Consider the following 17,159-nt stretch of genomic DNA (forward strand, 5'->3'; position numbering starts at 1 on the left):
ATGCACTTATATAGCGCTGAAAGAAGATTTAATATAGTACTCATACGATGGGATCTCCCCTATTGATTCTATTTAGGTATTCTGCATCAAAAAGGATCTTAAACCGAATTTAGGCGTGCAAATTCAGTTAAAACGTGCTGAATTAAGCTGAGTTATAATAACTACATTTTTTCATTGAAAATAAGCCGGTCCAGTTATTAATTAAGTGCGCTGAATAAGTTTATATAGCGCTGAATGAAGATTTAATATGATCCCCATGCTATTTGCTCCCTCCTGTTAATTATATTTAGGTATGCCGTATTAAAACTATATAAACCGAATTTAGACGTGCAAATACAGACGTGCGCTGAATGGCGCTGAATTAAGCTGAAGTTTAATCACTATATACATTCAGTAAAACTAAGCCTGTTAAACTACTAAAATAGCGCGCTGAATAATCTTATATAGCGCTGAATAAAGATTTGATATATAACAAACTTAAACCGAACATGAACATTATATTATAAAGCGCTGAATTAAGCTGAATTGTCATAAATATAGCAATTTTGTAAAACTTTGCACATATCTTATTAAGAAAGTACGCTGAATTAAGATATATAGCGCCGAATTAGGATGTAATATAGGATGGTATCCCTTTTACAAGTTTTTCTAGTTATGTTAAGCAAATTTTCTCAATGATGAGTTGGAACTAAATATTATAACCACTGCCGAATAGGAATTGTGAGCAAGTCAGCTACATAAGAGGGTTTTACATTTTGCATTCTTTATTTCAGAAATATTATAAATTGCTGAATTCTGGAAAGTCGAAAAAGCTTTTCTGGTAGATTTATATTTAAATTATTTGATTTATTGTATGATATATTAAATTCATTAAAACACCCAAATTTAGGTTGCTGAATTATGACATAAGCCGCTGAATAGCTTTAAGAACCGCTTGTTTGGTTATTAAGTACACTTAGTTTATATTGCATAAGGGCCTTATGATTTAAATTAACAATTTAAGAACTCATTTACCTTCAAACTACGGGAAATGTGCACAAATCGGAAAGTTGGGCGCTGAATAGCTTGCAAAACCAGCTGAATTGTTTTTCTTTCAAAAAATGTGCTAAATAGCATGCTCTAAATAATATTAAGATGGTGCTGACAAAAGCTGGGTTGTATTTGAAAACTCTATGTGCCACATATATTAGTCCTATATTAGTATGTTGGACTCTTTTTAACATGCAGAACTACTAAATCTTTGGTACACCTTCTTACTATATATGTCACTTGCTGTAATCAGTATAACAATTTTTTTCTCTCTCTTTCATTTATCAGCTATCGTCCTGCGTCGCTCATGAGCTTATCACGCCCGATTTGGAAGCTTTCGCGAACTATGAGGTAAGAGCTCACATTTACAACGGAATTTAACACCTGTAATATTCATATTCTCTCTCTCTCTCTCTCTCCCTCTCTCTCTCTCTCTCTCTCTCTCTCTCTCTCCCTCCCTCTCTCTCGCTCTCTCTCTCTTTCTCCCCCCACTACAGGATATGTGTCGTTACATAGCCTCGCGAAATCAGCGTTCCATGCGGTTCATCGAAAATCCCACACACGACACGTACATTACAGCTTACAATGAACACCACGAGGTCACTTCACGTGAACGTCAACGACGCGCGGCAATTTCTCAGGAAGTGCGCAAATTGCCAAGTGAGCCGCAATTAGTCAAATTTGAAATCAGCGATGCTATTGAGCCCAGTGCCGAAGTTAAAGAATTTATAAGACAACATCGTAGCCGCGAAGAAAGCCTTGCATATATATCGGGTACGGACATAACGAATGACAAAGAAAACACAGCCGCAAAAGCAACTGCCAGCGATGAGATTACTGAGGAGACGAAGCCTAGAACGACAACAGTGGCTACTACTCGGTCTACGCGTGGTAGTCGCGCAAAAATTACACGCAGTAAGCGTCCCAAACGCGCCACTGAGAGTGTAACACCAAATAGGCAAGCTTTCAATTTTCAAGTAAAACTGATTCCATTCGATATCTCCGAAGCACGCGAGCCCGATGAACAGACGAAAGCGCTGATACGGCGTATGCGCAATCTAGAGTTACAGAGGCTACGTAGTAGTACCGCCACGAGCACAGTAGCCCCCGCAGTCATACGCGTGTATCGTAATGCTCCCGCGGCACTCGCTACTCAACCACTGCCGGCACTCTTGTCGACCTTCAATCCGGGTAAATACTACCGACCCAAGACTGGCAAGTTCTTTATGAAGCGCAAAGGTAAACGCGTGAAGCGCTCAGCCCCACAAATGGTAAGATTCGAGCTGGAAGATGCACGTGAACCAGATACTGCCACATTGGAGCAGTTGCATTTGGCAAGACAAAGCCGCTTGCATACGAAAAGCCAAAGATATACCGGCGAAGATAAAAATACAGTTGTTCACAAGCGCGAAGCACGCATGGACTCTGAAGTAGCTAATCCGGTTGAGCCGCCTGTCAAAGAGAAGGTCGATGAGGACGAAACCGATTTAAGTAGTGGCGAAAGCAAGCGTCATTTCGTATACAAAGAAGCACCGGCCCTTAAAGCGAAGAAGTCCATTGGTGCGCTGCCTGTGGAGGTTCAAAAGATCATAACTCACTTGATGAAGGATCATGGCGCTGGTGGTGGTGCTGGAGGTGGCAAAGCATACGTGAAATATATACCAGCTCATATGGTCGACTATCGACAATTGAAATCACTGTACGGCGCAAAGCTCGCTTTGCCGCCAACCTACAGTGTCGGTGGCGCGGGAAAACTCTCACCCGCCTCTTACATAAAATATATACAGCCATTCCAGAAGGGTGAACAGCTGCAGGTTCAGATCCATCCGGTACCAGTAGTTGAAAAGATACGCTACATATATACGCCAGTAGCCACAGCAGCCGTTGGGCATGGTTATAGGGGTGGCGGCGGACATGCCGCACTTGCTGCCGAGGAACATGCTGCAGCACACGCCGCAGCCACACACGCAGTAAAGGCAGCTTATGCCGGTCACAATGTACACGCAGTTGCTGAGGCGCAAGCCGCACAAGCTGCACATGCTGCCAAGGCAGCTCAAGCTCAGCACGCAATTGAGGTCGCCCACGTCGCTGACGCCTATGGTGCAAAAGGTGGTGGTGAAGGCGAAGCGGCTGGCCATGATGGAGGTGGCATAGGTCATGCAATTGTCGTACAGGAGGCGGGTGGTGCGGCTCATCAAGCAGCACCGGTAGAGGTACATCACGCGTACGCTGCCGATGAAGCGCAAGCGGTGGAAGAGGAAGTCCCCGTAGCAGTCGCCATCAAAGCGGTACATTTCCGGCCCTCGAAACCCGATCCACTGCTTAACGAAAACAAACTCCCAGAGGCTGCCGCGGGTGAAGCGGGTGGCCAAGGAGAGCAGGGTGGTCATGGAGGTGGTTATGGAGGTGGTTATGGAGGTGGTTATGGAGGTAGATATGGAGGTGGTCATGGCGGTGGTCAGGTAGTGATTGAGCAGCATGCAGCAGCTGGCTATGCTGGTGGAGGACATGCAAATGGAGGGCATGCAAATGGAGGGTATGTTGCTATTGATCATGGCGCTGCTGTTCACCAACCGGTCGAACAATACAAGTACGAAGTGGCGGCCGGCGCGCAGTCGCAAAAGGCAGCAGAAGCACCTCTAATCAAAATCGAATATCACGGCCCGGTGGATGCCGCCAAACAAAACTTCAAAGAATTGCCCGAATTCAAAGAACTCTCCACGTTGGTTGGCAAATCGACTGAAGATCAAATACATGGACTCACGTACCTGCTGGCCAAGGAAATGCAGAATAAATTGAAGCTACAACGCAAAAAAGTGTACATTGGAGAAGATCATGGCGCACACACCAACACTGCGCCCATAGTATTTCCGCTTGAACATCAGCAGGTAGCCGAACAAAAGCAACAACTAGTGCAAGCTCATGGCGGTGCCATTCAAGGCCGCCTAATCGGCATGGCTAAGTCCAAGGAGTATATACCCATTGTGGAGCAAGCTCCCTCAGGTGAACAAAAAGCGGTCAACAACGGTGGTGATGGTGGTGGGGGCGTCGCCGGCCATGGCTTGGTGCAACATCTTGCCATACCAGCAGCCAAGCAATATGTTGCTATCAAAATTGAACCGAAAGCGCCATTACCGAACTCATATGTAGAATATGGACTGTCGCCCAATTATCATGGCGTTAAAGGTGGCGCAGCTGCCGAAGGTGGTGGAGGTGGCGGTGAGGGTGGCCAGAAGACGAAATTGTTAGTGGAACAAGTAATACATCATCCGACAATCAAATATCAGGGTGGTGGAGCTGCTGCACAGGTGAAGGCTGTTGTTGCTGAGGCTGAATTACATGGGGGCGGAGCATCTAGTGAGCAAGGCCTGAACTATGGCGATGGGGTGAGTGGAAAATTAATTTATTTTATGCTAAACATGAAAATATTCGTATGAGAAGAATGCTAAGAAAGGATGAATACCAAGTAAGTGTTAATGTTAAGCATTGATCATGTGATCTTGTTGCCTTACAAAGCCCTGCCATGGTAGAAAGTCTTCTAAACCATCTCACGGTAGGCCAAAGAATTATGTTATTTGGGCATGTGGAGAAGTATCGTGCGGGAGTCTCTCATATGGAGTAACCTATGTGTATCAAAGTTTATTATGGCTAAATAGGGATTTAATTTAATTTCAATTATTTTTTTAATGATTTAATCTGCCCACAGAAGGCCAACAACACAAAAATACTTTCCATATTTCTGCAGCAAAAGTTTCATTCGTCAAAGCAAATTTCTTGCAAACTTTAGAAATTTTAGAAACCTTTTATTCTTCACTAAATAAATGCTCGACTATGAAGAATACGTCATGTAGCCCCACCTGCCCGCCACTACGAACAAATTTGAATGAAATTAAAACATAATAGCAAATCGAATTTGGTGAACATATTTTTCAATAATTCACTCAACGAATTCACTTAAAATACGTTACTTGAGGATTTTCATGCTCAGTACATACGCTTGAGGATAATAAGCAAAATATTCTGGCCCAACATAATAAGTAACCGTGAACTCTGGAGGCGAACGAACGAGAAGCTTATCTTACGCGGAAAATGGGACACGGTTTAAGAAAACCACCCCACAGCATCACAAGACTGGCCCTAGATTGGAATCCTCAGTGAAGTAGAAGCCGTGACCGGGCAAAGAATACCTAGAAAAGATCCATCCTGCATCACTTATCTTCCAGAAATACAAGTTGGGACAATACCAAGACTACAGTGGCTAATCTCGTACATTGGATAAGCCTTGCAGAGACCCTATGCTCCTCAAAGGAGTAGTCAGAAGAAAAAAAACGAAATGAGATATTCAATAAGCTAAAAAATATTTTAGATAATTAGCAAAGGCTTAAGTATTTTTTGTTTTTATATAAGACTGGGTTTCGTGATAATTTTGCGTGCTGGGTACGATTGTGGGGCCCAAAAGTATCCACCATGTCAAGGTTTTGAGAAAATTGGCGATAAAAACTCATAAATTTCATCCCAAAGAAATATGAATTTGGAAGTTAAAAATTCAAAATTACATTATTCAAAATTCAAAGTGGCGGTATTCAGCGGCTCCAAAATTCATAGCGCGTTCGGTTTGATGGCCTTAACCCTACTTTTTGAAATTGATTTTTGGATTTTTGATGCGCAGAGAATAATTGAGTGAATAATTGAGTGAGGCATGACTTTGGTGTATATTTGAGACTGGCTGAATCTATTTCTAGAAATGTTTTTTATTAAGATCACATTTTTTTTAATTTTCCATGCTCATTTTTTGTTGTAATGAAAATCTTGTAACGAGTATTAGAAAAATCATTCTTAGCTACAATTTTATGCCATCTCCGCACGGCAGATGTCTCTTTATGAAAAACTTTTTCATAGTAGAAATACACTCGGATGCTTAGCCCTATCATCGAACGACTTTCGCTCAGAAAAATGTTTGCACTTTATTTGATTTTTCGTTCCCACAATGTAGGCTTCGAAGTCGGTGAAACAAAACGACACTCACACGCAATCTACTCGACTGCGATGCTTACTAATGTTAACATAAAATTTAGCACAGTTTTACCAAACTAAAAGAAGCCATTGCCCGAATTGATGAGCGCGCATATTTGTAATTTAAAAATTCACCTCACTTTGATGACAGTAAAATTGCTATTGCTATTAAAAGCTGTTGTTCTTACTGCCGCTGTATTCTTCCATACCCATATTTCTTTAACTACTCCTTCTGCTCGTCTACAATTTGTACAGCTGCTCTTGTTTCTATTATGCCACTCCAAATCAGTATGCGGGGACAGCACCGAAGGCGTCTACTCAAACTCTTCGCTTTGCCCGTGCACCTTAGGTCGTTCATTCAAAGCTCAATTCTTTTTTTTCCTTACTCTACTCTCCAACTGCACGTCTTCTCCTTACCACATTCCCTTTGGTTTTCTTTAATCCATTACTTACTGCCTGGCGCGATGTTAATGCACATTTTTCTCTTTTCTCTAATTCCCTTTCTCTTGCACTGAACTTGCGCTATTCATTCAAATGCATTTGGCGCGCATTTTCGCTTTGGCAAAACTTTTTCGAGCGTATAATGAATACTCAAATAAGTAGTACAACTCAAATAGTATGGATTTACGTGCCAAATGTACAGGAAGCGACAAATAATAGTTTATATATAGTTTGACTAGTTTTGATAATTTTTTGTAATGTTCATTTTTTTTTTTAAGTAGACCTCATATGTAACAAAAACCATATGAATGCAAATTTCTGATTTTATAAAAATATTAAAAAAAATTCGCAAACTTCACGAGTTTTGCCATTCTAAGAGCTGATGAAGTTCATCAGATTTTTGATGTCAAGACCTGCCATATCAGCAGATGTAGGAAAGAAGGGAAAACTAAGATACTTAAATCTTAGCCCCACGAGAGCAGGGAGAAGTTGCTGAGAGGATTCCTCCTCATTCTCCATACAGCTGACGCCCAAAGGACTCGAAGTAATTTCAAGGGTTTTGTCATCAACAAAATATCCCTCGAGCTCCTCCGATCCACACGGGACAGAAGGATTTCGCTACCTTACAAGTTTGTGTACTTGCACAACGCTAGCTGAGTTGACGGGAAGCCCATCGTTCTAGGAGTAGAGTGCAGGTTGTCAAGGGGATCCCAATCCTCTTCTTTAGCGGAGAGACTACCTCACAGGTCCAGCAAGTCCGCTTCACAGTTTCCCGCATTATCGCTATGACCAGGTACCCAGATTAGCCTTATGTCAAAGAATTCGGATGCAGTAGAAATTGAAGTCAGACATTCCCTGACCAATTTCAAATGCACCGTAATTGAGCACAGGACCCTAATTTCCGCTCAGCTATAGGAGTAAATATTTACTTTCTTAACAGTTATTACGCAAGTAGTGAGTAGCCGCACTGTAGTGATCTAGTAACCTGACTTTGGGGAGTTCTTCGCAGAATACTCCTCCGTCAACCCTTCCATGCAACCAGCCATCCGTGAACAAGTTTACCAAACCCTACCCCCAAGTCTTGCGCCCAGTCCACTCCTCTCTTGATGAAATGTGGGTGGAGAAAGTTCCGCTTCGATTAAGCGATGCTATACACTGATCCGTTGTCAGGAGTGATGAACTCAAAGTTTCTAAGGATACTTGATAAGTGTTCGTAAGTAAGGTCGAGCCTTAAGCCCGAGCCTCTTAACCAAATTGCGGTACGTGCAGCCGCAGTTTTGCCTGCTAGAGAGTAGGAGTAGTTCGAAGCGCCCCACTGTGTCCAATGAGTGCAGCCCTTGGAACTCTCTCCAGCTTCTTTACCGATGCCATCCTCTTCAGTGAGTTCCGCCTGACAATGACTCCATATAACAAAAGTGGTTTTATAATGGTACTATAGAGCCAAAATACAACTCTACCTGGGGCTTGCACTTTGTTGTACTAAAATTTATTAAGCTATTAAAACTGCAGACCAAAAAATTGGCAAATTTATTCTAGTTTTTGTATCAAATTCCAAATTTGGGTATATATATTTTTATTATATTGTACAATAAGCCATAGTTTTATAAAAAAAAATATATTTATACATATTATATATAAAAAAATAATCGTAAGAACTTAAAATATTGAAGTACTATTGATTTGTCGCGCAGTGTAAGTAGTTGCTAGTCCTTGTGTCGACAACATACCGTACGGGCATCTTAAGTTACACGTGCACTTCTTCCCGTTAACTATATCCGCATCATTCTTGGCTCATTGCTTTGCACATTTAAATTCACAAGCTTAATACTAACCGCTTTTGTTAGTCTGTCGTCTCCCCTCTACACACACGCATTTGCGCTCTTTCTTCATATTGCCTGTCGTCTGCTTGCCTTTTCTTATTTCCTCACCTCTATTTGCCGCTCTTCCCTGGACGCTTGTGAATATAATCGACATTGAAAATGTTTGTCGAACTTGAAAATTATTCGATTAAGTGCATTACCGGCGAGACATGGATCCGCAATCATGGCAAAAGCGTCCATTATGTATGTATGTATACACATACATTAATGCACAGTAAGCACATATGTATAAGTACATAACAAACACAAGCAAACAGACATCACTACACGATCCTAGACAAATACAAGCACATACACAAACTTACTCGCTCGAATATGCGAGCAGCTGAAGTCTTACGTAAATCGAAGCTCATTGAACGAAAACTACTTGTGCTTATGTGTGTATGTATGTATGCACGTGTGTATGTAGCTATAAGTATGCGACAACCCTTTTCTTTTTCCCCCACACCGCACGCCGTACTAAAGTAATCAAGCCGTTAGGTAAGCCAACTAAAGCCACCAGCAATTCGAATTGCATAGCGACACGAACTTCGCACAACCAAGACTCACACCCCAGCATAGCTCAGTAGATATCACAACCCAAACATCCGCTCCGTTTTGGTAGTGGCGTACACTCCCCTCACTCCATCTGCCTCTCTCTTTCTTCTCCTCATTTAAGTCACGACTACTACTCGCTTCGATTTACAAAACGTTGCGCAAACTAACGCATACTGCAACACTTCATCACACTGCTGCCACCTGCTTATGCGCCTAAGTGTATGCTATGCATTCATACCATGACCACCTTAAAGGTAAACTGAATGAGTCTGTCAACCTCTAGCGTAGTAAACGTGTTGTCCTACAAAATGTTAGTTCCATTGCATTAAGTTTGTTTTTCTTGTTGTTTTTATTGTTTGCTTTGTTATGCTTACGGTGTGTTTGTGTGTGCATGTGCGTTTATATTAACAAACAGTTTGAGTTGCTTGTAATCCCTTGAGTTATGCAAGGGTTTTCAACTTGCTCTTCTATGTTTGTATATACCCTGGCGCTGCTTCTTACTCCACATCGACTCTCTGTCCCCTTACTTAACACATTATTTCTGCTTACCGCTGATTGTGCAATACATACACAAGTATTGGAGTTGTCGATGTTTTGTGGCTGTTAGTGGCATGTTTTCTTGTTTAAGTACTTCATTTTTTTTTTGTTAGTCTTTTTATATACATACAAATACTGGGTATGGGGCTTACATGAATTTACTCAAAACATGTGTTGGCATATTTAGTGAGGTGAGTGTTGATGGCGAACAAGCGATTGAGATAAATACTGGAGATTAAATTTGTGCCACAAAAGCATAGGGTTTAAACTTGTGAGCATAGAATATCGGAAAGATCAATGGACGCTGCATGTGAGGTCAGTATAAGGGAAGAATAGATAGAGAAGTGAAGAAACGGAGGGCAAAGAAAAAGGTAAATTCAACTTCCGTAAAGAACGTAGATTTCAGGAACTAGAATCTAGAAGCAAGCAATGACTCGATATTTCAGCATCCAAAACTCCAAAACAAACATTTGAAAATGCATACTACGGCGTGTAGAGCTTTGTAGGATTTCAACTTGTAAGCATAGAATATCGGAATGTGGGGCCAATATAAGATGTACGGGACCAGCGCAACAAATATGAGATGACATGGAAGGAGGTGTAACTAAGATCTTAATGCCCAGAAACTAGAAGCAAGCAAGGAACTTGGCTACCTACACTCCTTCGTTGAGACACTCCTCTTATTTGCGGTGTACGTCTTGATGTTTTCTACAGCTGAAGGGGCCTACAGTTCTATGCCGACTCCGAACGGCAAATGCTTTTTAAGAGGAACTTTTTCATGGCCAAAATAAACTCCGGGGTTTGTATTTGTCTGCCTTTTTTCTTTCAATTAGTTTTCCTCGATCGGCTTTCGTAACTGTGCACTTCCGAATGATAGTCACGCACCAACCTATACGACTACGTTGGCCGCTGGCTTGGCCCTTTTTAATAAGCACAGCTTAAAAAAACTAAACCAGAAATATGCACAGGAACATTGCAAAGTTAACAGGGACCTAAAATCAGGATCTACAATAAAACGCGGAGCACATAAATAAAACTCCAGAATATATAAGTATATATAAATATATAAGAACTTATTAAAACTAATATAAGCTCGAGTGAACATAAAGATAAATACCTGTCTCAGAATCAAAAAATAAGAACAAGAAATCAGTTCAGAATCCTGAATTCCAAAACAAAACACTGAATATAAAACCTAGACTTCATAATTCAGAAGTTAGAAACCCATCCCAAGTTCAGAGCACAGAAGAAACTCGAACTACACCAACTTTAGCTCAGAACTCAGAACAAAATACTAAGCAGTCATAAAACAAGACACAATAATGCAGATCGGCAAAGTTTTTTTATACCAGACTGATATCTGAGGTAACTTTTTACACTAAATACAATTCTGAACCAAAAGGACCCACCACTGATATAGCGCATCGGACAACGCAATATACAGGGTTTGATTGAAAAGTAATGCAATAAGTTATTGTAATAAGTTAAATTTAACTCTTCACTGATCTCACGTAGATTAGCACGACGGTCAATGTTCAAAAATTCACGAACCCTATTTACATCTTCGTCTGTTTGCGTCGTCGAAGGCCTTCCAGATCGCTGTTCGTCTGCGACATCCTCCCGGCCTTTCTTGAACGACCGTTTTACCTGGGCACTGGACAGAGATTGGTCCCCGTAAGTCTTCTTGAGTAGTCCAATGGTTTCGGTACTCGTTTTGTTTAGCTTTACTCAAAATTTGATCGAGTAACGTTGCTCCATCGATCGCTGCATTTTCGCCACTGCAAAATCCTAACACACTTTCAAATCAGCTTTCACGCACGGAGCGATGTTGACTGCGCCGCTGTTGCCAGCGAACTGGGACCGGTTTCTAGTGGAAGGGGAAGGTCCAACGATCATTTTCCCCCACCAGCCGATTCGGTTGATCGCTCAAACCCTATAGCTCGATCATCAATAGATGTTTCGACCAGAAGCTGGTAGACTGATGAATCCTCCTTCAAAAAAATTTAAAAAGTTGTGCTAGTTCATTTGAAAGTCTATCCGAAATAAAAGCACTTCGTTATTGATTTTAAATGTCCGCGAGTTGTGGAAGGCATTGCAATTTAGTGTCCGAAGACCGAATTGGCTCAATAAAGATCAATTACTGGAACCCAAAGATGTAACTGTTCCGATCAATCCAGGCTGATTATTCTGCAGAAACTGAGGTCGATGGAAGGGCGTATGATAAATGTAAAGAAGTGCTCATTTTAGCATTTAACGAACATAGAAATTGAGTGAACTTGGACAAATCCTCCAGTTACAGCAATTCTAATCTGAGGAAGGCATTAGTTTGATAGTAACAGGAATATAAATAGGAAATAAAGACAAGAATGTTAGGTTTATATCGCTTTAAAAAGTTCAGACTAATTTTTCGACAGTCTACGCCTGTCCACATTTTTCTGTAAGTATATGCAACTAATATTTTGGCACAAAGTATATTTTATGTATTGAGTTGTCTGGTCATCACTATTGCTGGTGTGACCGTCCGGATTGAACATAATAATTTCGTCTAAGAATATCGAAAATCGAAATTTTTTCTTCACTCATCTTGTAGTAAATCATTTCAAAAATGTTGTGTCAAAATTTTAAGTGGATCGGAACAGAACTCTCAAAGTTATAGCCTTTGTAGGCACTCTACCTCGAATGCGGAGCATCGATAATTTTTCAGAGTCATTTTTTAAACGCGTTTTTCCCGAAACGACTTCTTAAAAGTCGGTGCCAATCACAACTCCGAAACTATTCAACCGATTTTTTTCAAATTTGGCACACGTTTTCTAAATCAAAAATACCTCGCCCCCCCTCCCCCCCCCGCCCCACACTGTTTTTTTTTTTTAATTTTTTTTTTTAAGGTTGTTTTTCACTTACAAATATGGCGAAATTTTTCCCCAAAAATGCTCGTTTTACGTTTTTTTGCCACCAAAACTACAAAAATGAAAAAAAAAATTTTATTAATGGGGGGGGAGCATTACGTCATACTTTAACTGAAAAATTCGACTTTTTTAGTTTCAGATTATTCTACGACGAATGCCCATTGGCACCGCAGAGCACCTCTCGAAAAACATATCTCCAAAAAAACTCTGTCATGGGCTTATTTGTCAATATTTTATTATTAATATTTTTTTAAAACTTATTGAGAAGATGTACAATAACATGCAACTGATTTTATTAAAGTATCTTAAGCCATATTTCTGTAAAAAATTCAAAAAAAAAGTGTTTTTTTTTTAGCGCTAAACCTTACGACCCCCTTAAGCTTTTCTTCATACGCCTCATGCATCTCACAGGCTCCAGAAGCATAAGAAACGCAAGGTTTAATTATTGTTTTGTAGAATTTCAGCTTCGTTTGCTAAGAAAGAAATGAAGAGCCTAGATCCTTGTCTAGCGGAAAGAAGGCCACGTTTTCCGCCTGGAACGTCGCACTCACTTCCTGATTGGTCTATGCCCCCGCAGAGATATTCAAGATATTTGTACAGCACCACTCGCTCAAAAATGTAACTGTCGATAATATGGCCGATTTACATCCATTTGGAGTTGTCTGGTACAAACCAAATTTAGGCGAGTTCACGTAACCAGCGTGAACCAAACTTATGTCCAATTATCTCGCTGCCACTGTAGCCGAATGTATTGATGCGTCAATAGCACTCAGTAGTACCCAGGCTCGAAACTCTAGGCATGAAACCCCAAAATATTAAAACAAAATGTCTAATAGGGGTCACCCCTCGGTAGGTAATGGCACACCGACGAGTGTATTTCTGTCTTGAAAAAGCTCCTCGTTAAAAACTTGAAAAACAACAAAACGTACTCCACAAATTGTAGGAGATGCTGGGCGAAAACAACCAATAAAGGAAGTATGCGCCAATCGTAGCTGAGCAATTTTCAGCGTAACAACCATTCGCTTGTTCCCGGGATCGAAGTTCGTTGTGCACATGAAACACGAAATTAAAGAAAACAGTTCTTCCAATAGAGGTCGCCCCTTTGCAGGCAAATGGCTTTATTACACGAAAAAATAACTGACACGAATAATCGATCATTCGGAAGCGGTATGAAATGTTAGATTACTCTGCTCGGACTAGGTGTGGACCACGAGATGCGCACCTCGGATTCGACGGCAAATTCGTCGAGTAAGCTGACGAGATACCCTAACAGAATAAGGGTCAAGGAAACTATAGCTGTCCACAATTCAGCTCCATCTTACATCAAATATGGCTTTCTCTTTTGCTTAAGTACCAAGTATTTGCAAAAAGCCTAATTTAATGTGATTCACATGAGTTTATTTGCATTTACAACTCTAGCTGGTTTCACGTCAGTAAAATAAATCCAATAAATTGCAAGTTGGTCACAGTAAAATTTAAAATATTGCCACACAACTCCACATGCTTTTACTCTCAGTGATTACGTTTTAAAGCAGCTGAGCCTGCCTTTAATTCCGATATTTTCATTTAGACTTCCCCAATAAAAGCATACTTTTAGCTGGTCTACTATAACGCCGTAATATATGCAACAGAGTTACGCTGCAATTGACAAAGGGCACGTAATGAGGAAAGTTGTCAATGTCGGTTAGTTGCTGGTGTCGCCAAGTGAACCGTCTTACATATGCAGCTATACACATCGTAGCTGAGCTGCTTTACTTTGAGCATAGCCGCGAAGATGCATAACCCCAAAAGTAATTTTCCTGAGCTGCAGCTTGCACACATCGAAAACTTAAGGAAAAGAAAATGCGCAAAAATAATCAACAAAGTGCAAGCGTGTGAAAAGTGTTGAGAAGTAAAAAGGAAAAGAAAGAAAAACAACGCAGAAGTGTAATTTCATATATGCATTCACTGGTGCACGCTTTTAGGCGTCTTCGCAGCCATTGATATCCAGTGAAGCAGTTTGATGAACTTTTCGAAGCAAAAGGCTGCATTTTGTCATCGAAACTTTGGCCCAAGAAAATTTATTAGGAAACTAGAGATGGCGGGAGGAAATTATGCGCCCACACACACTTCATTTCTTGCACTTTTACGGATTGCAAATAGTTTTTAAGCAAGTTTTTTTGTACTTTCTTTTTATTTTTATTCTTTCAAAATGCGCGCAGTACTTAGTTTGCTATTTTTTTTTCTTTCATCCCAAACGCTTTCACTCAGCTTTCGCAGCGTTAGCGGAAATTGGAAGCGATACCCTTGCAAGTGATTGTGCATAGTTTGTGGAAAGTGCGAAAAAGCAATTGACAAGGCTGCACTTCAAGTAGCGACAGCAATAAATAAAGTAAAAATTTAAGAACAGCAACAAAATAGGTATCGACAAGCCGTTGAAACTTTGCCAAATAAATAAACGAGTAAACATTGCATGGGTAAAGGATGAATTGGGTGCTCAACACTGGCTGGCATAGTTTTTTGTTGTTTACCCTTTTTTGCTGCTCCATCTACCCTTGCCCTTTTCTCTTACTACAATTGCTGACACTGCAGCTGCTGATGCACTGTTGTATTGACATTTTTTTGTTAGAAGGGACGACACAAGCAAAGAACGTCCATGGCTCCTTTTTCGTAATGTAAATTACAGAGGTTTAGTCAGCACAAATCAAGCTGAAAGAGCCGAAAAACTAAGAAGTCTAGATAATTTTTCCCAAATAAAAGACCAAAATTGAGTAAACGGTTGAAATATAGTCTGAAATATGAGTTCAAAACATACTAAAAATATCAAGAAATAAAAAAGTCGAACGTTCCAGTACAAAAAGCCCACGAAAGAGCAAATGGTTTAAGGGGCATCCAACAACTGTTGCCAGAACTGCTGGCGTTCAGTTATTCTTGACAGATATTCTCTTTGAGCACTTCAAAGGGATGGGGCTTCTTGACACAACCACATGAATTCAAAAAACTCCTTAAAAACACGTTAAAGCGGGAGATCTTGCCGACCAATGCGAGTCGCCAAAACGAGATTTTTTTTTTTGGGGATGAGGGCGTTTTAAATTCCTAATGCATCATCATAGCTTCCATCGCAGCAATGGTATGGCCGGAGACTAACCTGGAACCGCATTCGCATTACTTCAGAGTGGCGTTCCATCATCTCCTATATGCTCATGTGCCTAAGTTCAGATCTCGCTTTTTTATACGAAAAATTCTTTCCGCGAAACCATCTTGTCGATTATATTTCCAGTGGTTATGTGACCAACTGCATTCTCCAGCGATCGACGTTTTGTTTTTAATGCATGCATTGGAAGAATGTGTGTTCAGCGGCAGCCCCGTATATGCATGTGGGGTGTTCGCTTTTCCTCATTTTGAACAGATAATACCAGTACTCCGAAAGCATTTGGGTTGTATAAAAATTCACTTCACCGAAGTTCCTACAATGTAGCGACGCCTTTTATTAGCCTAGCCGTCCGTCTGCCGCGTGTTTCGTTAATCCAGCAGTCTTGCCATAGCCTTAGCGTTCCAAACGAGAGATTCGGCAACACGGGTATGCAGCCTTTTCAATTGTGGCTCGTTCAATATACACCGTTGCTCCATCCTGTTGTAACCACAAACCCTTCAGCCTCAACTCTTCCAACTGCGATAGGAGAAAGCCACTGATGGTGTTCGCTGTCCTCATTAGTCGCCTGGCCCGTGGAGTTTTTTTTCAAAAATAAGTCTCTAGTGTACACGAGCAGTAACTTTGAATGGGTGCAATGGCTTTTCATGAGTCATACGCGGATTTTTGGTGCTCTAGAAGCTTTTGCTTATTCATATATCCACACAGATGAAAAAGGTCCTCCTCGCTCATAATGATTTTCACTGAAAAGCCGTCTTCATCGTGGGCAAACTTCAGTGAAGGTGGGAGCGAAGGCCTGGCCGGTTAACTGCTAATGATTCTAATGATGCAAACTAATGCTCTATTTGCACTTTGAAAGCGCTCAAGTCTTCAAGTTTTTACCAAAATCCTCTGTCAAGACTGTCAATGCACGCCAAGAAATCTCATCGATGCTCTCGAGCAATATCTTTATCTTCAGCTGTTCCGGGGCTGGCCCCAGCAGCATCTCATGTTTTTTCTTACTCTTCAAGGTGAGTGGATAAGCCTCTTATTGTTTGCTCAGTTGGTGTCCGGCGACCGGGAAATCTCCGCTGAAATATGTCTTGTTGGCATCTACTTCCCAAACTTCAATGCAGAATTGGCAATTGCCGCCATTTATATGGGGTTATTCAATAGGTGCGCTTCAACTTTTTTCCGATAGGGAGGGCGAACGACGCAATATTTTTTATTTTTCGCTTGTTATTTGTAAACTTCATTAGTATACATTTCATCATGGAACGCTACACACTTGAGCAACGATTGCAAATCGTGCAAATTTTTTATGAAAATAATCGTTCTGTTGCTGCTACTTTAAGAGCATTACGGCCATTTTACGGTCCATTTAACAAGCCGTCCCGTTTTGGGGTTATGTGAAGTCATTGGTCTACAGTAACAAGCCGGCGACGATTTGTGAGCTCAGAGCCAATATTGAACGCGAAATTGCTGGAATTTCGGCCGATTTATGCAAAAGAGTGGTCGAAAATTGGGTTCAACGATTGGACTTCGTAAAACATGCACGCGGTGGTCATGCAAAAGAAATCGAATTTCATACTTAAATGTATATGTTCAAACTGGATAATAAAAAAAAACTTAGTTAAAAAAGTCAAACCGTTTGTGTTTTATTCAAAAAAGTTCAAAAGTTGAAGCGCTCTTATTGAAAAACCTTTT

The 17,159-nt window shown here is 40.9% G+C and overlaps 1 protein-coding gene across 1 annotated transcript in view; it reads left to right on the forward strand.

The window, feature by feature from the left end:
- LOC129244345 (uncharacterized) overlaps positions 1-17,159 on the forward strand; it is an 80,525-nt gene that overhangs the window by 23,378 nt on the left and 39,988 nt on the right. The window contains exons 2-3 of the mRNA XM_054881965.1: positions 1,318-1,380; positions 1,527-4,415. Of these exons, the coding sequence (XP_054737940.1) occupies positions 1,318-1,380; positions 1,527-4,415 (2,952 nt within the window). The remainder of the gene's footprint in view (positions 1-1,317; positions 1,381-1,526; positions 4,416-17,159) is intronic.

Source organism: Anastrepha obliqua, chromosome 4 (genome assembly GCF_027943255.1).
Source record: "Anastrepha obliqua isolate idAnaObli1 chromosome 4, idAnaObli1_1.0, whole genome shotgun sequence".
In the NCBI taxonomy this organism is placed as follows: domain Eukaryota; kingdom Metazoa; phylum Arthropoda; class Insecta; order Diptera; family Tephritidae; genus Anastrepha; species Anastrepha obliqua.